Source organism: Cricetulus griseus, chromosome 4, assembly GCF_003668045.3.
Source record: "Cricetulus griseus strain 17A/GY chromosome 4, alternate assembly CriGri-PICRH-1.0, whole genome shotgun sequence".
In the NCBI taxonomy this organism is placed as follows: domain Eukaryota; kingdom Metazoa; phylum Chordata; class Mammalia; order Rodentia; family Cricetidae; genus Cricetulus; species Cricetulus griseus.
In genome coordinates this window covers 103551095-103578606 of record NC_048597.1, presented here as the reverse complement: position 1 = coordinate 103578606, position 27512 = coordinate 103551095, and the positions used below count along the sequence as shown (strand labels likewise).

Here is a 27512-nt window from a genome sequence, read left to right as displayed (position 1 = left end):
CTTTTTGCAATTGCTAACCCATTTCCAGTTTGAACAGCTGTTGGTGTGCCTCAGCTAGCACCATGGGTTTTAGGGTGAGTGAATAGGGGAGGCAGTGAAACACCTGAGGTCAGCTGTGACAGGATCTGACTTATGTTACTGTGTCCATAGGAAATAATAGAGCAATGACTGCATAGAAAACACATGGAATAACAGACATGATCACAGACAAGTTATAATCAACGTAACAATAAAAATCCTAGACCTGCGTGTCTGAACGTACGTTTATGTTCTCACACATGACTTCTCTGGCAAACCCTCCACCCTGTCAGATTTTATTCTGCCCAAGGAAACCCGAGTGAAGATTGAGAAACAGCTCCTTTTGGCTGAGCTTCAGGTTTAGCAAAAGCTGCAGACTCATTTCCATTTGTTACATTCTAGTGCCGCCATGTGATCCCTTCCAGTGTTTGCCAATTTGTAGCCAAGTATACAACTGCACACTTGCAAATTCAGCCTTATGTTTGGTTAAGAAGCAATTACAAATAAATAAGTATATATTTTAAAATATAATATTCATTCATTCATTTGGGAGGAGGGGCATGTGCGGAGGTCAGAGGCCAGTTTATGGGAGTTGGTTCTCTCTTTCCACCACGTTAGGACCTGGTCATTAGGCTTGGTGGCAAGTGTCTTTATCTACTAAGCTGTGTGTGTGTGTGTGTGTGTGTGTGTGTGTGTGTGTGTGTGTGTGTGTGATGTAGTCCACGAAAGCCTCAAACTGTGCAGCTGAGAATGATCTTGAACTCCTGATTGCCTGCCTTCACTGCCCAAGTACTAGGATTTCATGCACGGGCCCACAAGCCCAGCTTATGCGAGGCTGGGAATTGAATGCAGGGTCTTGCACATGCTGGAAAGTACTTTAGCAACTGAGCCACATACCAGACAGATTACAAATATTAAAGAGATACAAATATGCTGGGCAGTGGTGGCACATGCCTTAAGTCCCAGCACTCGAGAGGCAGAGGTCAGCCTAGTTTACAAAGAGAGTTCTTGGACAGTTTTCAAAGCTACAGAGAAACCATTTTTCAAAACAGACAAACAAACAAAAAGAAAGAAAGAAATAAAAATATAAATGTATATAATTCAGCATGTTCACCTAGGAGATTAACAACAGGTTTTTAAAGACAAGCTTGCTGAGTGTTGGTGACAATACAGTAAAGCGTTGTCTTTCTAGTAGGAAAGGCCACTAAGACCTTCTGAATTGCATGCAGGCAGTTCAGCAATGTGCAGTACAGGTAGGCAGGATCCAGTTAAGACTATTCCTAGGAATGTATCTTCAAAAATCCCTTTATTTTGTGTGTATGTATGTGTGTATGTGTGTGGGGGTGTGGGGGGCCACATGTGTGTCACAGCATGAATGTGGAGGTCAGAGGACAACTTGTAAGAGTGGGTCCTCCCCTACCATGTAGGTCCTGGGAATCAATTTCAGGTAACTCACGTTTTGCCACAAGCACCTTTCCCCTCTAAGTCATTTCACTGGCCCCGGGAATGTCAACGACTCCAAATATGAAAATCTGTAGAAACCTATTAGTGAGGGCTGGAATAAGCCCTCTTGCATTCCGAGGACCAGATGTTCCAGCACCCACATAAGGCAGCTCAGGAGTCCAGCTCCAGGGCATTTGATGCTGTCTTCTGCTGATATCCGTACTCACTCCTGTGTTGGGGGGGGCGGGGAGCACAGGCACACACACAAATATAAATATTTTGGGAGGGAGGGGTTTAAGACAGGATCTCAGTATATAACCTCAATGGCCTAGAAATCAGAGATCTACCTGTCTGCCTCCTAAATGCTGGGGTTAAAAGTTTGCACCATCATGCCCAGCCAATATTTAAAACACTATTAGTGCAATCTAAATAGTTGGACTTGGTGGGACATGTCTGTAATCCCAAGACTTGGGAGTAGAGGTAGGAGGAACAGAGTTGGAGGCTATCATTGTCTACATAGTAAGTGTGAGATAAGCTTATACTAAGGAGACTATCGCATCCTCCATCTAAATGTCTAGAGGACATTCAACAGTGGATGACACAGGGGTATTAAGAATGTGTTATATCGAGGACAATATGCTACCTCACATTCCCTCACAGACCATGGAGGACGTATATTATCCTCACATTATGGATATGATGGATATGATGGTTCAGAAAGACTGAACAATCCAGTCTAGGTAATAAACCTATAGTTACAAGCAGTTTGGTAACCTGAGCATGCCTGGCTCTCAAGACTGTGGTCCTTTTACAATACCAATGTCAGAACGTGAAACCAATGAAGACATTTTTAACTAGGTACAGTGGCACATGCCTGTAATCCCAACACATGGGAAGCTAAAGATCATTCCTGGAAACCACAGGCAGTTTGAGGCTAGCCTGAACAACCTAACAAGACCCTTCTTGAAAATAAGAAAGATCAAAAACTCCTATTTTCTTTAAATAATTTATTTAACTTTATTTTATGTGCATTGGTATGAAGGTGTCAGATCCCCTGAAACCACAGTTACAGTTTTAAACTGTACCATGGGGGTGCTGGGAGTGCTCTTAACCACTGAACCATCTTTCCAGCCCCCTCTCCCCCAAAACTCTTATTTTTAAAGACTTACAGTATGTCAGGAGGTGGTGGTGCATGCCTTTGATTCCAGTCCTTGGGAGGCAGAGGCAGGAAGATCTCTGATTTTTTTTTTTTTTTAAAGATTTTACTTATTTATTACGTATATAGTCTTCTGCCTGCATGCCAGCAGAGGGCACCAGATCTCATTCAAGGTGGTTGTGAGCCACCATGTGGTTGCGGAAATTGAACTCAGGACCTCTGGAAGAGCAGCCAGTGCTCTTGACCGCTGAGCCATCTCTCCAGCCCCAGATCTCTGATTTCTAAGACAGCCTGGTCTACAAAGAGAGTTCCAGGACAGCCAGGGCTGCACAGAGAAACCCTGCCTCAAACAAAACAAAACAAAATGGCTTATAATAGCGGTTGGAGAGATGGTTCAGCAGATGAAGAGCTCATGCAGGGATTCAAATTCAGTTCCTAGCAGCCATGTCAAGTGGCTCATAACCACTTTTAACTCCAAGGGATCCAACACCCTCCTCTGGCCTCCAAGAATATCTGCACTCACATACCCATGTGTGCACACTCGAGCACACACACACACACACACACAATTAAAAAAAAAAATAAAATCTTAAAAAAAACCCAACTAGGTAGTAAGTATAATCACTTTTTCTATGGTGAATTATATACATCAAGTTGCTGCTGTTGTACCTGCTGTCTTGAAAAGGCTGGCCCACTCTTTGCTAAATCCTTGTCTTGCTGAGCATGAATGAAATGCAGTTTTCTTTTCTCACCATGTTTTCTCATGAAAAAAAAAAGCACACTGTCTGGGTCTGGTGGTGCACGTAGGGAATAGATGAAGGAGGAAGATGAACTAACTCCAGGCCAACCTGGGCTACATAATGAGATGTCTCAAAACTAATAGCTGTGATATGTGCTGTAATCCCAACAGGTAGAAGGCAGAGATGGGAGAATTCTTTGGACTTCTAGGCCAGCCTGGTTTACACAGTAAGTTCCAAGTCAGCCAGAGCTAAACCCAACCAAATGAGCATTTTAAAGACAATCTTATTTGTTTTGAGACAGGGTTTCTCTGTGTAGCCCTGGCTGTCCTGGCACTTACTCTGTAGACCAAGCTGGCCTCGAACTCACAGAGATCCACTTGCTTCTGCCCCCTTGCTAAATGAGCATCATTAACAGGAAGCTGATACTAATATGGCACAGACCAAAACATTTCTCTCCCAGATCAAACCTCTGTCCCCAAATGGTAGATTCTCGTGTAGCCTTCTAGACAGCTTCACCCACAGGTTACCTTCACCACTTTGTTAACTGAAACTGACTGCAGTAACTCACCCATTTTAAGTGTATTGAGAGACATTTTGCTGGGGTGGCACTATGCTTCTGTTTGTGCCCGGATGAGCAGACACCTCCTCATCAGGCTGATTCTGCCCTGGTTCCCTGGCTACTGAGAGTACTTTACATTGGGACTTTTTCTAGCAGTGCGTCAAGACAACCTAGGGCTACATAGCAAAGTGCCACCAACAAATGTGTAGTGTGCACAGGGCTGAGGTCCTTGGCCACCTGTATTTCTCTACTTTTTAGTTTTGTATGCAGAGTTTATATTTGTATTTAAGAGGAATAGCACAAAATATGTATATTCTATCTTCTGGAAGCATGGGCCTCACCTTACTTTTGTTTTTGAGGTGAATTTAGAGGATAAAACATACAAACCTGACACCAACAGTACCAGAGATGGTCTTTCAGGAGTTCTCACCACAGGGCTATATTCTTGGCTGACCAACGGTGTTTTTTTGTTTGTTTTTGTTTTGTTTTAAGAGATCCTCCTGCCTCTACCTCTCAGATATTTGGATTAAAGGCATGTATCACCATACTCAGCTAAAAATGATTTTTATTTTACTTTTTAGAGTCTCATGTGTCCCACACTGGCCTAGAACTCCTTACATAGTCAAAGATAACCCTGAAACTTCCATTCTGTGGGACCTGGAGATTAAACAGTTACCAGGGCTGGGGGCAGGTGACTTTATCTGCTCAGCAAACTCACCAGCTCTATCCCTGATTTAACAGTAACTTTAATGTATGTATGGGAGGCAGAGGCAGGAAATTCTAAGGTTGAAGCCATATTGAGTTACAGTTAGATCAGCCAGGCAACATGACTAAGGGCAAGGAAAACAAAACAATAGTCCTTTTTTTTTTTTTTTTTTTTTTTGGTTTTTGAGACAGGGTTTCTCTGTGTAGCTTTGGAGCCTAACCTGGCACTGGCTCTGGAGACCAGGCTGGCCTCGAACTCCCAGAGATCTGGCTGCCTCTGCCTCCTGAGTGCTGGGATTAAAGGTGTGCGCCACCAATGCCTGGCTCAATAGTCCATTTTTTAAAAGTAATTTTATTGTGTGGTGTGGCATTATGGAGGCAGAGGCAGGTGGATCTCTGTGAGTTTGAGGATCTAAACCGTGAGTTCCAAGCATCCAGGGCCCCACAGTGAGACTCTTCCTAGGCAACCTTATATAACCATTTTAAAGGGGGAAAATCCACCAATTATTTTTCTGTATGCATTTTTTCAAATACTTTATTTAAATAAACAATTCTTTTAGTTTTTTCCTGAAAGCTATCACTGAGTTGCTTAGTCAATTTCTCTTAATTTGACAGAAATATACAAGCCCAAGCCACAGTCCTGGCTTCTTAGATGATGTTGAGGACCTGAATTCCATTCGTGGTGCTTGCATGGCAGGACTTTACCAGCTAAGCCATCATCCACCCCAAGACAGGGTTTTTATACATGGAAGAAACAGGAATTAAATTTAAAGAATTAAAGATCCTGTTTTAAAGAATTAAAACAGGATTCTTTTTTAAGAGAAGGGTGGACTATTTATTCTAACTGTATGAGTGTTTGCCTGCATGTGCACTCCTGGTGCCCTTGGAGGCCAGAAGAGGGCACCAGGTTCCTGGGAACTGGATTTAAATGGTTCTGAGCTGCAGCGTGGGTGCAGAGAACTGAATTGGGTGGGTCCTCTGGAAATGCAGTCAGTGCTCTTACCTGCTGAGACACCTCTCCAGCCTGAGACTGAACTATTTTGTTTTGTTTTTGAGACAGGGTTTCTTTGTGTAGCTCTGGCTGTCCTGGAACTCACTCTGAAGACCAGGCTGGCCTCGAACTCACAGAGATCAGTCTGCCTCTGGAGCACTGGGATTAAAGGTATTCGCCATCACTGACTAGCGAGTGAACTATTTTCATGTACAGTGTAAAAAACTGAGACTCCAAATTACACAAGGAACCAATATTAAAATATTTATTAATTCAGCATGCAAGATACTTAAGTCATGGTTATATTAGTATTGAATGTCTTAGATATTCATTTCAGGATAATGAAATATAGATTGCACAATTTATATACTGCAATAAATTAGTCGCAGACTCCAAACTTCCTCTTGTTTTTGAAAAAAAATTGTTTGATTTACGAGGATCCACCAAGAAATGTCTAGAGGGGGAAAAAAACAGAAGCATAACATATGAGTGTCAGGGTTTCATTATCGTTATTATTACAGTTACTGTGTGTGTGTGTGTGTGTGTGTGTGTGTGTGTGTGTGTGTGTGTGTGTGTGTGTGAGAGAGAGAGAGAGAGAGAGAGAGCACATGCACACAAATGTCAGAGGACAGCTTTGGGGGTTTTGGGGATTAAGATCTCACAATCAGGCTTGGCAGCACCTGCTCTTCCCTGCTAAGCCATCTTGTCAGCCCTAGGTTCAAATTTTAAATAGAAAATTGTTAGATAAGCTACAGAACCTATGGCTCAGCTATTGCTAATGTACACATATAAATGCACCTCACATTTGAAGGCAGGTACAACTAGAGAGAAACAAACTTTACAGGTTACAAATTTGTCTCAATCAATAGTCTCATTTTTTTTTTTTTTCACAGTCAATACTGTGCTGCTATGGTGTCAGCATTGGGTGACACTGATCTGTATCTGGCCTACTGGATGTCAGTTTGTTGGCTTCGCTGGCCTAGAGATGGGCTGGGTTAGAGGACTCAGCTCACTGAGGCTGTGCCTTGATAGTTGTTTCCTGGCCCTGCCACTCCCTGTCTGACTTTCTACCTTGAGATGAGCAGCTTTATGAAATCATGTTGTCTGGTCAAAGGATGAAAATGAGCCATGGCTGTGGACTGCAATCTTGGAAATGGAGCCAAAAACAAATCTTTGTTCCTTTGAGCTGTTTCTCTTCAGTGTCTGTCACAACAGAGTCTAACTAACATGGCCACAGAGCACAAGTGACTGGACACAAACACAGCTAGTTATTTATGGAAGGTAACAATGTACAGATGGAGTGCAGCATGCCAAGATCCTGGGGCTGCATTCACAGCTGGGCCATTAGGCAGCAAATGACTCAGGCAGGGTCACTTAGCCTGTGGGGCTTTAGTGACATCATAGTTTCTGTAGTAGACTAGTACAACACACTGCTCATGTTTATGGGGATGCTGATGTCAACAAACCAAATATAGCATAGATAACCATGTGCACATAATAGTTGATAATGAAGCTGGGTGTAGTGGTACTTGCCTTTAATCCCAGTACTCCTGAGGCAGAGACAGAGACATGCAGATCTCTGTGAGCTTGAGGCCAGCCTGGTCTACATAGTGAGTTCCAGGACAGCCAGAGCTACACAGAGAAACCCTGTCTCAGAATAACAACAACAACAACAACAAAAAAGGTGATAATAAATGATGTTGCTAGTCTACTGACCACACATACTTTTTAATCATTCTTTTAGTGCAGCGGTTTTCAACCTATGGGTCATGACCCCCTTGGAAAACCTTTTATCTCCAAAATATTTACATTATGATTCATAACAAGCAAAATTACAGTCATAAAGTAGCAACAAAAATAATTTTATGGTTGGGAGTCGCTACAACATGAGGAACTGTTGTGTTTAGGAAGGCTAAGAAGCATTGCTTTAGCATGTACTCCTGCTTAAAGAACACACTTTGTAGTGTAGAAGAGACTGAAGTACTGTACTGACCAGACCCAGGCTTCCTGTGTCTTCTACCTGCATCGAGAGGACACACTGGGTGACATACCAAGACCATCTAGGTTTGTGTAGATGTGATATTGGCATGACACAGTACTCAGAAGGAAACCACAGTTATGCTCTTGCCACATAGCTGGGCAGTGGTGGCACATGCCTTTAATCCCAGCACTTGGGAGGAAGAGGCAGGTGGATCTCTGTGAGTTCGAGGCCAGCCTGATCTCCAGAGCGAGTGCCAGGATAAAAACAAACAAACAAACAAACAACCAAAAAAAGTGCTTGCCATGTAAAGCTCAACAATCTGAATTTGATCCACAGAATCCATGGTGGAAAGACTGTGTGTGCATGTGAACATGAGTATACCCCACACACCCCACATACACTAATTTAATTAAAATATAGTCTCATATTTGAATTGAAGCAATAATTAGCTAGTTTTACCTTCAGGATTTCACAAGGAGCTGCATCTGATGGCACAGATTTCCCACAATGTTTTGAATACTCAATTATCAAAGCTGATGCTTCATCTAAACTGGAACCAGAAAGAACAAGGCAGCTGTGAAGAGGCCCTTTTGGGTGATTCCTGTAGTGATGACTTCAACAATATATAGAGATGTCAAAATGTATCAAGTTGTATTCTTCACATAAAATTTCAATTTGAACTCATAAATTAACATTCATCCATATTCTGCAATGCAATCATGACTGGATCCTGAGGATGAACAAGCAGCTAGAATCGTGGTGTGTGGGAGGAGACAGGACCCCTGAGTGGCCAGCTGGTATTCCTCTTCTAACTTTCCATATCCAATCCTGACCCCAGTTCAAGCAGCTCACTGTTTCTGAACCTGTGGGTGTAGAAAGCTAACTAACCAAGCTTAGCAAGAATCCTGTTACATAACACCAGCAACGTGCCATGCAAACATTAAGGAATAAAGTTGTAATCTAGGGTTCAGAACAGGACTATGAGAAACCTATTTTGAGGATCCAGACAGCTCCTTTAATTACTGGATGATAGACTCATGTCCCAAGGTTCCCAGCCACAGGAAGACCAACTCCCGGGAATGTGCAGGGATGTTGCGGCTAATGCTGCAGCCTTGGTCACAACCACACAGGTTTATCATGCTTTCTTCTCTAGCATCAAGACACATTTGAAGGACATTCTACAGCAAGTCGGAGCCCCCCATGTTAACTTACCTCAAGTCATTTGCCAGATAGTTTACCAATTCAGTGATATTGTTGGTGTTTATCATATGCCATTTCAACAATTGAAAATACTTTGTCTTTGCCAAAATTCCAAATTCCTTCTTATTTATGACATGATTCAGAATCAGACTTCTAATCTATGAAATGCAAGTTATCATTATATCAAAAATGTGTTTAATTTTAAGCCTTTTGTCAATGACAAGTTTCTGACAGAGATGAATTGTTAGTTCTCTGGGATTAAGTCTCCAGGAGCAGGGCATGTGGCTTAGTGCAGTACATGGAGAGAAAGCTCTTCTTGTTACCCACTTGTGGATTTTTAAGTGAGGAAGAGGATCCAATTACAAGTATTTATAGGCACAATTTCTCCAGTGGGCACAGCAGTAAACAAGACAGCCACAACTGTTTTTTTATTTTTATTTTTATGTAATGCTGGGTTTTGAATCCAGGCTCTGGAGGATGAGAGGCAAGTGACACTAAGTGCGCACTAAGTGACATCCCCAGCCAGGTACTATTAAAACACTAAGTTTTTAATAAGAGTGAAAGAGTGTTATTTGAGGGGTAAGAATTACCATCTATGATCAGACATAGCAAAATGAAATGAAACTGTCCCTTACTTGGTGGGAAAACCCTGCTAGTTGGCCAGTGCTCATATGTTCTTCTAATTGCTGTAAAATGATCTGAGCATCACATGAATCCAGGAAATTCTAGGGCAAAAAATTAAAGCATAATTAAAAAGGGTTATTACATCTAATTTCTGTCAAGTCTGCAAGATTTTATAAAACTCTTTAAGAGCTGAGCATAAACCCACTTGGTAGAGTATTCGCCCATCGTGTACCAAACCCCAGGTTTTAGCCTCTGACTTAAGAAACTGGGCATAGTGAGTGCACCTGTAATCACAGCACTCAGGTGGAGGAAGGTGGTCCTTAGCTACACAGTGAATTGGAGACCTGTCTGGGACACATGAGACCATGGACTCAAAGAGGGGCGGGGGGGGGGGGGGCGGGGGGGGGACGACAAAACCAGGCCAAAAGGCAGGAGAGCGATGTTCACTGGAGCTGTGTAACTCTCTTCAGGGTTACTTCTATACATACTTTCCCTTAAATTAAAAGTTCATCAGTTCTATTAAAAATTGAAAAAAAAAAAAAAAGATGAGCTGGGTGGTGGTGGTGCACGAGTTTAGTCCCAGCACTTGGGAGGCAGAGGCAGGCAGGTCTCTGAGTTTGAGGCTAGCCTGGTCTACAATTCCAGGACAGCCAGGGGTACATGGAGAAACCCTGTGCTGAAAAACCAAACAAAAGTTGAAAAAGAAAAAGATGCATGTGCCACACATGGCTGAGGACAGTCCTGATAAAATGCTGCTTTTCTTGCTTCATTTTGCTCTGCCTAGAAAATCGATTTCCCGGAGATAACAGAGTAATGTCCAAACTCTTTTAAGCTATCTTTCAGCTCACATCAATCAGCCTTGTTACTTCCCATTAGCCCACCTCACCCACACTGAGTACGCATGCTTTGTAGGTTTGGTGACAGGAAATCTCTTGTGAGGGACAGGCAGTATGTGCAGGCAGCCCTGAAGGAACAACACATAAGATACCTTAATCTGCTGCTGCCGTTTTTCAGAGTGGGGCATTAGCATTAGACAAGCCAGTGCAAAAGCTGGAAGCTCTAGCTGTACATACTGCTTGGCGACTCCGATCATGTCAAGGTCATCCGAAACTGGGCATCTAGGAGAGAGGCAATAATTAGTTAATGGCTTGGCGGATTACTAGACCAAATTAGCCTTTCTCACTTTGCATGGGGCTTCCCGTCCACTGTCAGTTACTGTAAATGCCTGAGTGCTGATACACAGCACATTCTTACTCATGAGGAATGAGCCTCTGAGAACAGCCCAGCCCTCAGGAGGCAGAAGCAGGAGGATCTGTGAGTTCCAGGTCAGCCTGGTCTACAGAGAAGAGTTCCAGGAAAGCCAGGGCTACACAGAGAAAACCTGTCTGGGGGCGGTGGTGGAGCAACAAAAACAAACAAGCAAAATTCTTAGATGCCCAGGATCCACGTGACAACACTACAGAACTTAGCAAGAAGAGGCACTGGGGCCTGGAGAGATGGCTCAGAGGTTAAGAGAACTGACTGCTCTTCCAGAGGTCCTGAGTTGAATTCCCAGCAACCACATGGTGGCTCACAACCATCCATTATGAGATCTGGTGCCCTCTTCTGATGCGCAGATATACATGGAAGCAGAATGTTGTATACATAATAAATAAAATTAAAAAAAAAAAAGAAGAAGAAGAGGCACTGTAAACCTACATTAATATCAGGCACTAATCTCAGAGGGCTGTGACCATCAGCTTTGGAGAAAACTTTCCAGCACATGTGGAAAGTGGTGTTACAAAAATAATAGATGCGCCGGGTGTTGGTGGCGCACACCTTTAGTCCCAGCACTCGGGAGGCAGAGGCAGGTGGATCTCTGTGAGTTCGAGGCCAGCCTGGTCTCCAGAGCGAGTGCCAGGATAGGCTCCAAAGCTACACAGAGAAACCCTGCTCAAAAAAATAAAAAAAAAAAAAAAGGAACTACTCTGAGGCTGGGAATGTAGCTCAGTTGGTATAGTGCTTACCTAGAACAAACAAAGCCTTGAGATAGATCACTAGCATGTCATAAAACTGGGCTCTGTGGCACAAGCCTGTAATACCAGCACTTGAGAGGTGTAGGTAGAAAGAATTAAAAGTCAGCTGCACATAGAGTCTGAGACCAGCTTGAGTTACATGAGACCTTTTATTAAAACAAAACAGAAAGTTTCTGAAGCTACATGTGGTACACACACCCATCATCCCAGCTCTCTAGAGGTGGAGGCAAGAGGATCAAGAGTCTCAGCACAAGACAAGTTAAAGGCTAGCCAGGCTACATGAGACCCTGTGTAAAAAGGAAACTAAAAACAACATGGAAAATGGTGACAGGATGACTGACATCCAGGGAGTAACCATGGATATGGAGGCCACCGTGTTCAGAGATAATAACTGGAAAGGAACTTCGAAGCAATAAGTCTCACTTTCTTTATAAGAAAACACAAATCTACTCACTCTAGGATGGCGACGAGACTCTCACAGCAATCTGATAACTGGCTGGGTCTTAAAGGACAGGAAGCTGAAGAGAAAAGGTAATGACCACATCAGCCAGGCCTGGTGGCTAAACTTGTAATCCCAGCCCTTGAGAGGCTGAGGCAGGAATACTGTTTAAAGCTAGCCTGGGGCTATAGAGCAAAACCCTGTCTTACCACAAAACCACCCAAACATGCTACTGTGAACATAGAGAGGCCAGAAGCTCACCTGAGAGCAGAGGGATCTGGATCACACACTGCCAAGCCCTGCTGAAGTAGGGAACCTGTGGAAATATGGGCATTGAAGAACCCGTGTCCTGAACACTAGAAACTCTGCTTCAAAGTCACAGAACAGTTCAATCAAAACGTATGTTGTACATGTTGAGACTAAAATCGTATGTCCATAGTGAGCGGGTATAGACATTTTCCCTGTCATGATTCCTACATGATACAGTATGACAATTATTTATACAGCAATGTGTACAGTGCTGTGTGTTAAAGTAACCTAGAGATGACTTAAAATATACACTGCTGAGGTGGCTCAGTGGATAAAGGTGCCTGCTGCCAAGACAGATAACCTGAGTTTGATCTAAGGACCTATATGGTAGAAGGTGAGAATTGACTCTCACAAGTTGCTGTCTGACTGCCACTCATAATACGTGACACACACAAAATAACTAAGTAAAATGTAATAAAAAATAAAAGATAAATTTATAGAAGGAAGTGAATATGTTACATGCAAACAGTATGCTTTTTCATATATGGGACTCAGGCAAAGATTATGGAATCTGCAGAGTGTGGTGTCCTAGAGCTAACCCGCACAGAAATCATAGGTCTACTATATTTGCATATATTTGGTAATAAAAGAAATGAAGAATGGAAAATGCTACAATGTAGTGTTTAGCCACAGTAGAAGCCAGGCACAGAAGGACAGCCATATACTGTGTGATCCATTTGATGTGAAATGTCTAAAAGAAATAAATCTATACAAAGATTAGGAGTTGCTGAGGGCTGGATGAAGGAAAGGATGGCTATCAGATATGGGGCTCTTTTTTCTCTTTTAGGCAGTACTGGGGACAGAACCTAGGGCCTCATGTATGCTACCCTGACCTGTATGTACTCCTAGCTCTGAGATTTCTTTCTAAAGTGAGGAAAACATTCTATTTTAGCCAATAGAGATGGTTTTGCAACTTTGTAAATATAGTAAAACCCATTTAAAAACATACCTTTGAAAGGGTGAATTTTACCTTAATAAACAAAGACAGATCTACCTGTCTTGAGACTGAACAGTCTCCCAGATACTCCTATTTTGTGGAAACACCACCTTAAGGACTGGAGTGACAACTCAGTGGTTAAGAGTTTTGGCTGCTCGTGCAGAGGACAAATGTTCATTTTCCAGCTTCCATGTCAGGGGGCTCCATGACTGCTGTAATTCCAGTTCCAGGGAACCCAAAACCCTTTTCTGGTCTCCTCAGGCACTTCACTCATGTGCAGATACCCACAGAGACATGCACACACATGCGCATAATTAAAGAAAAAAATAGCACCTTAAAACATGACTGTGGTATGGTGCACACCTTTAATCCCAGCACTCAGGAGGCAGAAGCAAGCGGATCTCTGTGAGTTCGAGACCAGCCTGGTCTATAGATCGAGTTCCAATAAAGGCTCCAAAGCCACAGAGAAATCCTATCTCCAAAAAATAAAACAAACAAAAACTTGACTGCATTTATGTATGTACACACATACACACAAGTATGCTCATGTAACAGGAAAGTAACTCTAGAAGGACTAGTAAAGGAGTATTTTATTGTTGTTTTTTGTTTTTTGTTTTTTTTGTTTTTCGAGACAGGGTTTCTCTGTGTGGCTTTGGAGGCTGTCCTGGAACTAGCTCTTGTAGACCAGGCTGGTCTCGAACTCAGAGATCCACCTGCCTCTGCCTCTGCCTCCCGAGTGCTGGGATTAAAGGCATGCGCCACCAACGCCCGGCTTTTTTTTTTTTTTTTTTTTTAAGATTTTATTTGTTTATAACATTCTGCTTCCATGTATATCTGCACACCAGAAGAGGGAAGAGGGCACCAGATCTTAAAATGGATGATTGTGAGCCACCATGTGGTTGCTGGGAATTGAACTCAGGACCTCTGGAAGAGCAGTCAGTGCTCTTAACTGCTGAGCCATCTCTCCAGCCCCTTATTGTTGTTTTTTGAGATAGGGTTTTTCACTGTATCTTTGGCTGTCTTGAAACTTGCTCTATAGACCAGGCTGGCCTCAAACTCACAGAGATCCTCTTGCTTCTGCCTCTTGAGTGCTGGAATTAAGATGCATGCCACCACACCTGGCTAAGTAAAGGGGAATTTTAATGTTTCACTTAGTATATTCTCACAATTATATTAAGAATAAATTACCTAATTATTTTTAAAACTTTTAGAAAGTTATGATTTTTTTTTTTTTAATTGTGAGCTAGTGATGCACCACAGTTGGTGGACAACTTGTGGGTGTTTTTTCCTTTCATTCTACCACATGGGACCCAAGATTCGAACTCAAATTGTCAGTCTTGGTGGCAAATGCCTTTAACACTGAGCCATCTCTCACTGGCCCCTTAAATGATCTACTTCTGTACAATGATTATGTAGATACACAACTCAAGAGACTGAAAAGACAGAACAAATAAGCCTCCAATTTTACAGATCTTGAAGGTGAGGGGGCAGTCCAATGTGTAATTAAAATAAACGATTCTGTGACAAATGCTACAGTAGTAGTGCCAAATGACTCATGAAGCCTAGAGAACTCAGGAAGAGGCGCCTTCAAGATGGCGAAATGCCAGCTGAGGATGCTGGGAGGCTGTCCCACACGGGTACATCTGTTCTGTTCTTTACTAAGAAGCTGATGGCTCAGCACAAGGTGCCCAGAAACTACCGAGCACAGAGACAGAACTTAAAGGAAAAGTGCATACCTGCCATAATGAATGGACGCTAGAAATGGAAGATAAAACTTTCCTTAGGTAAGGAATCTGTAAAAGGAAAGAAAATTTAAAGATTTTAAGGATTACCAAAACGCTAAGTTTCAATACCTCAACACAAAATATTGAACTTTTTTTAAACTGTATTTGAGATAGGACCTCACTCCACAGCCCAGGCTGGCTTCAATTCATGGGCAACCACAACAGTTGGGATTACCATCACATTAAGCAATTGTGCATACTTTTTCCTTCTTTTTCTTTTTGAGACAGGGTTTCATGTAGCACAGGATGGCTTCAAACTAGATATGCAAAGGAACATGACCACATCTCTGAGTCTCCTGCCTCTATCACCCGAGTGCTGGGATTGCAGACATGGGGCACTGTGCTGGGTACTGAGCTATGTTCCCAGCTCCTCAAGGTCACTTTGAATTTGACTTTCTCTAACAGTCTAAGTCTGGCAGGAGCCCAAGAGCAAATGCCTGCAGCATACATCAATAATTGGTGCTGATTCAACACGTGTTGGGGATGTTGTGTTTCAGGAAGCCCAAGTCTTACCATGTTGAAGCCAAGAAGCTTCTGCAAGAGCCCATTCCAAAGCTGCAGGTCATAGATTTTGTATTCTAAGCAAAGCTCTGCCACCAATCGTACTGCCTAAAAGCCAAAACACCAAACAAGAAAACAACAAAATTACATTGCTTTAAGACACTGGCAAGCAAGTCCAACAGCCTCATAAGACATATGGATATAGCCCACAAATGTCTAATGCCTAGTCTCAGTGAAGGACTCCATTTCCTAACTAAGAAAAAAGAAGGCTCTTCTCTTTCCTGTTTCTAATCAAGATCAGCCTGCCTACTGGCTTCATTCCTGTCCCAGCTCCAACTGCAACAATGATCAGTTTTCCAAAGGTGACTAGGCGGGAGAGAATGCCACCCTCCCTAGGGGGCAAGCCTTGGAAGGGAGTACAAGTGCTCTTCCTTGTCTCCAGGCATGACTAGCCCATGTACTCTAAGAAAGGCAGAAAGGACCTTCCAAATCGCCTTAAAATTCCATTCCAAGGGCTGCAAACACAGGAGAGGTCTAGGGCATTGGACCTACTGGAGGCAAAAGGTCTCTGGTCAGCTGAGTTGTGGTAGGTGACTGAGCAACTCACACTGCATATGAAAGGAAAGGAGCGCCATGCTTGGCCATGCTTAGTGACTCTACGTACCATAGATTCGTGGCTATGGTTCTTCCACAAGCCCTTAATCATTCCTTCCTTGGGACTGTTGCAAAATAATTCATATGTGATGGGAATATTCAATGTCTCAAATGATGCCAGGAATGTTATACATTTCAGATAGGACCTAAAAGACAGAGGTGCTTGTAAGGATCATGCTGCTGCTGCTTCTTTTTTTTAAAGATTTATTTACTTAAGGCTGGAGAGATGGCTTAGCGGTTAAGAGCACTGACTGCTTTTCTAGAGGACCTAGGTTCAATTCCCAGCACCCACATGGCAGCTCACACCGCCTGTAACTCCAAGATCTGACACTTGCACACAAATATACACGTAGGCAAAACACCAATGCACATAGAAATAAATTTTTAAAATTAAAAGAAAAAAGGTTTACTTATTTTATTTTGCATGTACACCTTTATGCCAGAAGAGAGCACCAGATCCCATTATAAGTGGTTTTGAGCCACCATGTGGTTGCTGGAAATTGAACTCAGGACCTCTGGAAGAGCAGCCAGTGAGTGCTCTTGACTTCTGAGCCATCTCTCCAGCCCTGTAAGGATCATTCTTATGGCTTACATTTACATCTAAAACCAAAGCTACCGAAAGGGACAGGAGGCAATCTTGTTTCATGTTCATTTAGGCTTCCAAATATCTTCACAGGATATAATATAGATAGAAATCAATTTGAAGAAGAAAACATTCAGTCTTTAAATGTTGCTAAGAAACGATGGAGACAAGACGTTCTCATAGGCCTGTTTCCCTTTTGCCAAAATGTTAAGAATCAAGATAATCGGACTGGGGGCTGGAGAGATGGCTCAGAGGTTAAGAGCCCTAGCTCCTCTTCCAGAAGTCCTGAGATCAATTCCCAGCAACCATATGGTGGCTCACAACCATCCGTTATGGTGCCCTCTTCTGGTGTGCAGATATACATGGAAGCAGAATGTTGTATACATAATAAATAAAATCTTTAAAAAAAAAAAAGATAATCAGACTGTATTCTTATAGCAACTAGGAGGCAGCGATTCACTCCATCAAGGGCTCAGAAGTTATAGCTCAGGTATAAATAGAAAAAATAAAATTTGTTTGCTTCTTTCTAATACAATAAATCAAGTTCTACTTACTTAATTTCTTCAGTGGGCTTTTTGAAGAGAGATTCTATCATTTCCTTGTCAGCCAAATAGAAGAGACACTGAAGAGCTCGTGTTTTGTGGGCAAAGGTTAGCTGGCGCATGCCCAGTGTCTGTAAAACCAAGAGGTTTGGAGAGCCAAGCTACACAGCTGCAGCTGAGGTCAGACAAATGACTTCAACTTAGGTAATGAAAATCTCCCTTCCCTTGGATTGTTTTCCATTTTTCTGGAACTGTTATCTCTACCCTTAACCAGTGTAGTGCAGAGAACAGGGTAGTTCCACATGACCCCTGGAGGGAACTCCTGAGACTCTTTTAGAAGGCAAAGGGCCAAAATATTAAGCAGGTTCCTTGGTTTTTTTTTTTTTTTGCTTTTACAAGATGCTGATATTTGTACTGCTGATACTAAAGGAGTAGTGGGTAACACTGCAGGCAGAATCAAGGCAGTGACCCCCAGCTGCTGGCAGCCACGGCATTGGAAACCAAAGAGGTCCCTTGAAATGATTTTTTTTTCTTTTTAGAGAGAGGGTTTCTCTATGTAACCTTGGCTGTCCTGGAACTCGCTCTGTAGAGCAGGTTGGCCGAGAACTCACAGAGATCCCCCTGCCTCTGCCTCCCAAGTGCTGGGATTAAAGGTGTGCGCCACCACTGCCTGGCTCTTGAAATGTTTTGGATGAAGCAATAAAAATTAATTTTCTAAATCCCTCAACTCTTGTATATAGCATGCCAATTAATTCACCTCTGAACACATGTTAACGTTAACGACAATGCACTTATTCGTATTCTTCTTGGCAAAATGGACAGTTTGCTTACTGACAGTGCATCAGGAAGAAAGCACTTCCCTGCTGAGAAGTGTACTTTAAGCAGCTGTACTTAAACAATGACTGAAGGACAGAGTCCCTTGTAAGAACGGCCATACACTGACATCCAGTATCTCAGGTCTTCTTCTTGCCCGTCTAGGGACCATGTGCCCTGTGTTCCTCAGCCTTCCTCTGCTGACTCTAGCTGCCACCCAGGGTTAACTGGGTGCAGTTGCTCATATTTGCTATTTCAACACTAAGGAGACTGAGGCAGGGGGCTTGCCTGGAATTTGAGATCAGTCTAGGCTACACAGTCTAAGTCAGACTGTGTCTCAAAAACAAAAATAAAAATGAACACCTTCTGCCCTGCCCAATACCAAACTACCAACAAAACTGTTATATCAAAAATCATGAAGACTAAAGAGTTTGTTTGTCCCCTCAGGGAGATTAAAATTTAGCATAGGGAGAAGCTAGTGTGGGATTAGACCCAGAGCAGGTCACACAGGGGCATGGAGACAAGTGGAGCTTCTTCCCAGGACCAGGTTGTACAGTCCCCTGGTATTAGAAATGATGACTGATCAGGGAGTTAGTAACCATGAAAAAAGTGCACCTTTGGGAGCTACCAACAGGTGTATCATGTGGCCTGCAACGCAGACGCTAAATCCGAGGTACTAAATGCAGTGTGGTGTACACAGTGATTCCTGCCTATCAAACAGCATAGTCTGGTAAGGATTATTTCGATTGTGTTTATGAACCAAGTGTGAAAAGACACACAGGGAGAAAATGTCAAGCTGAGATGCCCACATGTTTCGATTAAATTTGTAGAGCTTACACTTGTGGCTGAGATGGCAAATACAAACAGCATTCTTGAACTATAATCGATCGGACGAGACTGTAGGAGATACACGACTCTAGAGGAAAAAAAAGATATTTTAAAACTTAAAGATAGACTGCCAATATGACAGAGCTGTGCTTCTGTCCACAGTAAATGGAAACATCCTAGATATCAGCTCGAAGGACATCGGCCAATGGCATCTTTGTTCCCCATTTCAAAGGTGTTTACAAAAAGTTTAGTGTGTGTGTGTGTGTGTGTGTGTGTGTGTGTGTGTGTGTGTGTGTGTGTGCGCGCGCGCGCGCGCCTGCATGTGTGTCTGTGGACTGTGTGTATGTGTAGACGCCAGAAGAGGGAATCATATCCCCTGGAACAGACAGTTGTGAGCTGTCATGTGGGTGCTGGGAAGAAAGTGCTCTTAATCAATGAGTCATGTCTCTAGTATGGATGTTTAGCTTTTTCTTGAGTTTCTTCACAGCAAAAGACGACAATGTATGGAACAAATACTGGCTTCAGAGTTCTCTGCAACACAGCCAGCCAGCCCTCCGGTATTAGGGATGAAAATGACACAAACCAGTGTTGGGCAGTGAGTGTCACACACAGGAAATTGTTTTCCCAGTACCCAGGAGGATCCTGTAAATGAAATAATTCCGACTCTAGCTCCAGGGCTGTCAGGCCACTCCTAGGAAGGTCCAGAGGGATTAGATAAACTGGAGGAGAGGGAGCTCTCAGGTGGAAAAGACAGAAGTTCTGGTCTCGCAGGTGTGCTTTGGGGATTCCTTCAGTTACTGTTTGAATTGCTTCTCAGGCTTTCCACATAATTGTTTCATTAGACAGGCCAGGAACTATATCTGAGTTGGACAAAGGTACACTTACCCTTAAAAGACTAAGCAAGAAGCCAGGTGTGATACATGCCTTTAACTCCGGCACTCAGGTGACAGAAGCAGAGGCAGGTGGATCTCTGGTTTGAAGTAAACCTGATCTACAGAGTGAGTTCCAGGACAGCCAGAGCCATGTCAGGGGTGGGGGGTGGGCTGCTATGCAAGAGCCTGCTAGGCCCAATACCACACACCTATCATCTCAGCACTTGGGAGGCTGAGGCAGGAGGATTCCAAGTTTAAGATCTGTGTAACTACCCAAACTGTTACACCCCAAATAAAAAAAAAACAAGTAAAGGTAACAACTCCCCCTTCCAAACAAGCACAGAGGTGGGTTCAGAAGAAAGGAGGCAGAAAGCTGGTAGGTGGCCAACTCTACTCAAAACTAGGAGCAATTAACTTCTTGTTCTGGGCTTTGCAAGTCTGTCATCATTATTTGATTTTCGGAGAGGAGGCAGCCATTGGGTCGGTCTCACAGGCCTCTCAGCTGCTTCTGGCCTAGGGCAAGAATGGCAGATCTGGCAGCTTATTGCCCACACCCTCTTCCTATGCTGGGGTCAAGCTACCTCATTCCTTCTGATTCGAGCCTACATATAGTCTCCTCAATAGAACAAGCAATGAGCACATTTGACAACAAGCACACAACTCCTTAGATCTTGGTCTCAGACAAAGGAATCTGGGGCTTGTATCTGAGCCACACCATTTCTTAGAAGGCAAGTATACACAGGGCCCTGGGGCCAAGGCTCTAGCTGGAAGAAGTGTTTTCCTTTGCCTGGGACACTCTCTGTTGCAGAAGTCCTAGAACATTCACAGGGGCTCACATCCTCAGTCTTGGCTATTGACTCCCTCCTCAGCCTGTGGAGACTCTGCCATAGCAATGAATGATTCTTCTCTGAGACTGACCCAGATTATATCAAGAAGTCTCTTCAACTCTAACTTCTAAATCTGTTTCCTAATAAGATCCCCACTGGGTATCAAGGAGTAGGCCACAAAGAAGGGAAGCATACCTATGCAGCACTTCATCCTCTTCAAGTTCAAAGAACTCTGATGCTTTCTTTGAAAACAGAGATGAATAAAAGTTAAAAACTGCAGGTTGTAGATAACAAACTTCCATCTTAGAGCAATATACCTGACAAAAACCCAAAATTACAAAACTATGTTTATAAGGCTGGAGCATTAAGAGAAAGAGCCCTTGTTGCTCTTGCAGAGGGCCCAGGTTTGGTTCCCAGCACCCACAGGGTGTCAGTAACTCCAGTTCCAGGGACCTGATGCCCATTTCTGACCTTAGCAGGCATCAGGCATGCATGTGGTGCATGAACATGCATGCAAGCAAAACCCTCATACACATAAAATAATAGAAGATTTAAAAACAAAAGGATGTTATGTGGCGGACACACTGTGATTAATTGTTTAATGATGGCTTTTGCTTAAATGAAGGCTCCACACTCATTCATTCACACAATAAATATACTCTGAGCACTTCTTAGGTGAAAGTCCAATTTAGGATTCAGAGCACACACATGGCCTTAAGTAAACAAACATTTGGGTCCTTGTAGAGGTGACATTTGTTGGATAAATTTTAAAAGAAGGGGCTGGAGAGGTTAAGAGCACTGCTGCTTTTTCAGAGGTTCTAAGTTCAATCCCCAGCACCACATGGTGGCTCACAACCATCTACAATGAAATTTGGTGCCCTCTTCTGGCCTGCAGACATAACATGCAGACAGCACACTGTACTCAAAATAAATCAATTTTTAAAAAATTTTTTTTAAAGATTTTATTTATTTATTATGTATACAACATTCTGCTTCCATGTATATCTGCACACCAGAAGAGGGCACCAGATCTCATAACGGATGGTTGTGAGCCACCATGTGGTTCCTGGGAATTGAACTCAGGACCTCTGGAAGAACAGCCAGTGCTCTCTCCAGCCCCTAATTTTTTTTTTTTTTTTTTAAAGGAACTGAACCAGGTATGGTAAAGTACACCTTTAATCCTAACACTGAGGAACAGAGATAGATGAATCTCTGTGAGTTAAAGGAAAGACTGGTGTATATACCAAGTTCAAGTTTCAGGCCCAACAGCTATATATAAAAGAAAAAAAAAAAAAAAAAGGGTTCCGTGTTTCTTTTGTTTTGTTTTTGAAACAAGAGTCTCACTATGTAGCTTAGGCTGGCTCATCCCATGCCTCAGCCTCCCCAATGCCCAGGGCCTCAGTCAGACATGCCAGCCAGTGCTCTGTCACTGAGCTACTCCACAGAATTTAAATGAATCACTCACCAATTTAACATGTATTCATCAGGACTCCCAAAGCACTGTGCCAGGTTTGGTTCTTAGTTGCCAGAACCTTTCAGTTGACTATCTGAGCTAATGTGGAGCTTGGAACACAGAAATGCTGGTTATAGACACAAGCTTACATTATATTCCCACTGAAGCAGTCCCTGTTCTTGGTAGAATGAGGCTAGTGCTGAACTCCAGACATGCAGTGCTTGCACAGTAGCAATGGAGCACTGGGTTCAATCCCCAGCACAGCACAGACCCAGCACTTGGGAGATACATAAGTTCTAGGTCATCCTCAGCTACATGATGAGCTAGAGTTCAAGACCTAATGCTAAAACAGTAGCAGCACACTGTGGAATAGAATGAAAATTATATAAAAGCAACTAATTAAAAGCCAACAGGGACTCAGGAGGCAGAGGCACTCTGTGAGTTAGAGACCAGCCTGGTCTACAAGAGCTAGTTCCAGGAAAGGCTCCAAAGCCACAGAGAAACCCTGTCTTGGGGGGTGGGGGGGAGACAGGGCCACTGAGGTGACTCATAGGTAGCTTGTTGCCAAGCCTGAAGATCTGAGTCCAATCCCCAGGACCCACATGATAGAAGGAGAGAGCCGATTCCCTCGAGCAATTTGGATGTAATTAAAAATAAATTAAAATAAAAGCCAAGGGCTGGGATATATCTCAGTGGTAGAGCACAGGCTTAGCATACAGTAGGGTTCAGTACCCAGCACAAAAGTCAGTCAATCATCTCAGTAAGATGAAAACAGATAGACACTGCCCAGATACAGTTAGTCTCAGCTACTTGGGAGGCTGTGGCAGAACTGCTTTGACCTGGAACTTGTTTGGGCAACATATTAGCACCCCAGCTTGAACAAATCCACTAAATATAATACTTAATTTCATATTAGTTATACCATTTTTAATAAATACATTTCAAGAATATTATTTTCCTATGTAAGCACAGGAATTATAGAATCTATTAAGTTCTACCTGAAAATTCAGAGAAACTATTGAAAAATCTGGATTGAGATTGTTAAATCCTTCCACAAATTTTAGATGCTAATTACACTATTTCTAAAAAAAACCCCAGCATCATGGGCCGCCTACTGTGTTCCACTGAAAAGAATACATCACCGATACAGTATGACTAAAGTGCATAACCTACATTAAATCACAGAAAAAACGTAGGCAAAGCAATAATGGCATTTATAAAGCAATTGACTTATACCCTTCAAAACTGTTAATGTGTCACCCTTTTAAACATGTTAAAAAGTCACCAATGGTTGCTAGGCTAACAGTGGGGGTGGGTAGATGAAGTAAGGGGAAGAATTTGTAGAGAATTTTATGCTGTATTATCTCAGAATATTTCCTCTAATAACTAACTACAAAGCGAAGAACAGAATGTACTAGAGAAACAACTTAGCCACAACGTGCATCTAAATTAATACAACCTTAGAGAGGGCAGAAATGACCCCAGAGTCGTCCCCTGACCTCCATGTGTGCTATAGCACATGTGCGCGTAGATAACCCCCCCACACACACTAGTAAATTAATACTATCTATAAGGGCCAAACAGATATGTTCTTCCAAATATCATATTCCAACATCATTTATGTAGCACGACACCCAAACAAAAAATTCGATTTCGATGATTATTTATTCTGAGGCAAGTTCTTGCTATGTAGCCCTGGTTGGCGTGGAACTTGCTATGCAGAGCAGGCTGGTCTCTAACTACACAGAATAAGCCTGCGTCTGCCTCCCGAGTGCTGAGGTTAATGGCAGGCACCACAAACCTAGCTAAAATTTGAACTCTATCGTAAGAAAAAATATTAGGTAAACCAAAGTGGAAGGACAGTTTAAAAGACAACCAGTCAACAGCTGGCAAATGGCTCAGCAGATAAAGGCAGCTGCCACCAAGCCTGATGACCCAAATTTAGTCCCAAGAACCCGCATGGTAGAAGGAGTGAGCAGACTCACACAGGTTTTCCTCTGACCTCCCGGAGCACTGCCTCCATACATCAGTACATACAATAAAAATATTTAAAAAGCAAACAAAACCTGTCAATGTCATAAGAGACCAGGGAGTTGTGGGAAGTTTGAGATTAAGCCAGACTACAGAGAGGACAAGTGCAGAGACTGTGGAACTGGATATTGAACATTATTGATTAACTGTAAGATGGGCTATAGACTTGTCTGAATATTTAATCCTCTAAGTTTTCCTTTTGAAACAGGGTCTTTAGTAGGTAGCCCGGTTGGTCTAACTTTGCTGTGTAGACAAGGCTGGCCTTATACTTGCAATGATCTTTCCGCCTTTACCTCCCAAGTGCTGTGATTTTTTTTTTTTTTTTAAGTTAAAACTGTAGGGGTAAGTTAAATGCTTGTTCTTAAGGAACAGGCACTTAATTATTAAGGAGCCAAGGGACATGGCATATGCAATATACTCCCCAATAGGAAGAAATGAATACAAAAGGAGTACAATAGAGAGAAGTAGAAGATGAAGTAAACACAGAGACATGTGAAAAACTAATGAATCTGGGTAAACAGTGGTATAGGAATATTTCTGCACTGTTCTTAAACTTTCCTATTCCATTTTAAATTATTTTAAAACCAGAAAGTTAATCTCATCAATCAAAAACAAAAAAGCCAGGCCTCTTACATATAACATTCACTCACCTCACTGGGTACTGTTGAGGGGCACAACCATTTCTCCAACAACATGTCCCAAATTTTTTCCAAATTAATTTCATTGACTTCAGCTATTTCTTTAGCTGCTTCGTGAATATCTAAGATAATCAAGAAAAAAAAAAAAAGTACAAAAGTGAAAACTCAGGATTCCAGCATTCGACAACTGGGAGTTAAAACAGCAGCTCTTCCTGGACCAAAAAAGGAAGTTTTGTTCCCACCAGGATAATCTTTGCCAGATGTATTACGAAGTCTTCCGCTTATGCTGGGATGTTCATAGAGGCTCACAATGAGATGTGCTGGCTTTCCTACCACTCTTAAATATTCTGGAACATTCAACTTGTGGGCTATGAGCACTGCTTCGGTGCCTGAGCGCCGGAACTGGAGATAAAGCTTCTTCAGCAAGGCCTGGGCTTTTTCACGTGTCTCATCCTTTAAAAAAATTCCAAATGGAGAGAAAGGCTTACATAAAAATCTCAAGGGAGGATGACACTCCATCTTTAGTGATCAAAGCCCTCCCTGCTTTATCAGTAGCCTTAACCACCCATCATACACAACTGTGGGCTTTCTTCTCCTTTCTGGGCCCTGGGATGAAATAATTGCTAAGTAACCACAGTTCACCTGAGATGGGATGTTTTGCAGCCATCTTTCAGCCAAATACAGGCAGAATTTCAAACTAGTCATCTTGAAGGGGCCTGGAAGAAAAAAGGTTTGTGAGCAAATCTAAATAGTCTGAGACAACATGTTACCAAAGCAGCAAAAATTTTAAAATTATAAATGAACACCCCGTAAAAATAAAAGATGAGGGAAATGGGATAGCAGGATACAAAATAGAAAAATCAAACACCACAGAGATCCTTCCTCAGCTTCCGGTCTATTCCTTGTTTCTAAGTTTTCTATGTATGTGGCAGACAGAATAATACCATCCACACTGCCTTTTCGAATATCTTTTCAAACAAGTTATGAATGGGCCTGAGTTATGTTGTTGCTTATAGGATAAGACTTGATAAACTTTTCAAACACCAGGAGTTTCCAGGCAGCTCCTAGCTGATAAAGATTGGAAAATAGAAACAGGGCAGAACACTTGCCTAGCATGTACAAGACCCTGAATAGATCCCTGGCACTACAAAAAAGGGACAAAACTGAAACCCAAACTATTAGCAAGCATTGCAAGTCCTAGGAGCAGAGTGCTGTGCACCTTCTGGGATTTCCTGGGTAAGACTGATGGCGATGGCGACGGCCCACTCCGGGTTGACTATGGACAGGAGGTATGACTCGATGGTCTGTGTGAGCTTATCCACTTCCTTGCTCATCAGGGCTGACTGGGCTTGTGCTAACTTCAAGAGCTTTGGCTTCAGGTTTTTTTCAAAAACATGTTTGGCTGTAGACACGTAGAGAGTATCTAGGGAGAACTTCAGAAAGAGGAGAGGAAGTAGTGTAAGGTCTCCAGGCCAGGCTCAGGGAACGTAGATAAGAAGCTCCTTAGACGGTGCTGGAGAAACCCGCAGAAACAGTTGACCTGACCTCCTGAGAGCACGGAGACTCTAGTCATAATGCTTGGGAAATAGCTCTCTTAACCAAGCCCTCTGAATGTGGGTGCCAGCTAGGAGGCCAAGATAGTCTATGGGACCTCTAACAGTGGAGCCAGTCTTTATCCGTAGAGCACAAATGGACTTTGGGAGCCCATTCCCTATGGAGGGATACTATTGCAGCCCAGATACAGCAAGGAGGGCCTAGGCCCTCCCACAAATGATATGATGGACTTTGAAGGTCCCCTGTGGAGGGCCTCAGTATCCCTGGGGAGGAGGTAGAGGGGTCTGGGGGGTGGTTGGGGAACATGGGAGGGTGGGAGGGAAAGGGAATTGGGGGATTTGTAAATATGAGTAGTAATTAAAGAATTTAAATAAAAAAGGAAAAAAATTAAAAAAAGAAGCTCTTTAGGAGGCTCTACCCATTACCTTCATTAGCTTAGAAATTAAGAGCAGGGTTGGAAGCGACTCTTCACTGAGCTCTGAGGCTAGAAACAAGTAGAAGGACATGACATGTGAAAAAAAAAAATCAGTTGGCTATTTAGTAAAATTCCTAAGAAGTTAATGAACATACAGAGAATTTTCCAGAAGTTCTGTGCTGTGCCAAATAATATTAGGTGAAAAGGCAGTCTAGTCTGGGCAGCCGGTGGCAGAGTTATTACATGTTCCAGCATGTACTGGTATTCGAGGTCCACTGGGGGGGAGATTCTTTTGTATGACTTCAAGTGTCTCAGAAGATTCAGAGCCTGTATGGAAATGAGCAAGAGACCTGTAAGGGTCTCCCTGTCCTGGAACATAAGCACCACGTGCACTTCCTATTCCTTGAAGGCTTTTCTAGGGTCAGTGGCATTTGCCACCATGCCTGCCAACTTGACGTCCATATGCATGTGGTAGCACATATATGTGCCTGAATACACACGCGCGCACACACGCACGCGCGCGCACACATATACACACCAATCTAGTTTTTTCCATATCAATGTCTCCTAAAGCATGCTGTATAAACTAGAGACATCACATTCAGAGGAACTGAGGGTACCATCTGGCTCACAGAATAAGACTTGGGCAGTTCCAGAAAAATTCTTCAAATAGTTTGGGACAGAAGTCTAAAACACTAATGCTGAAAGTTTTCATTTACAATTACTCAACTTATGTTTGAGGTGGGATCTCATTATGTTTCCTAAGCTAATCTAAAATCTTCACCCAGAGACCAGCCAGGGGTGGTAGCAAATGTCTATAATCCCAGTACTGGGAGGTAGAGATGCAAGACCAAGAAATTCAAGGTCAAACTTGGCTACAGAATGAGTTTATAAATAGCA

General features: G+C 42.8%; 1 protein-coding gene across 5 annotated transcripts in view; it reads right to left on the bottom strand.

The window, feature by feature from the left end:
- Window positions 1-5850: 5850 nt before the first annotated feature.
- LOC100766053 (kinetochore-associated protein 1) overlaps window positions 5851-27512 on the bottom strand; it is a 72808-nt gene continuing 51146 nt past the window's right edge. For 3 of the 5 annotated variants that reach the window (XM_027413963.2, XM_027413962.2, XM_027413965.2), the window contains 19 exons: window positions 26768-26939; window positions 26623-26681; window positions 25863-26076; window positions 25286-25359; window positions 24886-25096; window positions 24656-24765; window positions 20717-20763; window positions 18832-18910; window positions 17194-17312; window positions 16067-16202; window positions 15415-15510; window positions 14854-14910; window positions 12133-12187; window positions 11887-11950; window positions 10406-10535; window positions 9429-9518; window positions 8806-8951; window positions 8053-8206; window positions 5851-6066 (listed from right to left, as the gene is read on the bottom strand). In XM_027413963.2, coding sequence (XP_027269764.1) covers window positions 6043-6066; window positions 8053-8206; window positions 8806-8951; window positions 9429-9518; window positions 10406-10535; window positions 11887-11950; window positions 12133-12187; window positions 14854-14910; window positions 15415-15510; window positions 16067-16202; window positions 17194-17312; window positions 18832-18910; window positions 20717-20763; window positions 24656-24765; window positions 24886-25096; window positions 25286-25359; window positions 25863-26076; window positions 26623-26681; window positions 26768-26939 — 2037 coding nt within the window. In that variant the 3' untranslated portion in view covers window positions 5851-6042. Of the gene's footprint in view, window positions 6067-8052; window positions 8207-8805; window positions 8952-9428; window positions 9519-10405; window positions 10536-11886; window positions 11951-12132; window positions 12188-14853; window positions 14911-15414; window positions 15511-16066; window positions 16203-17193; window positions 17313-18831; window positions 18911-20716; window positions 20764-21986; window positions 22085-24655; window positions 24766-24885; window positions 25097-25285; window positions 25360-25862; window positions 26077-26622; window positions 26682-26767; window positions 26940-27512 lie in introns of those variants that run through there. The other 2 variants (XM_027413966.2, XR_003485061.2) reach the window with 2 other exon arrangements.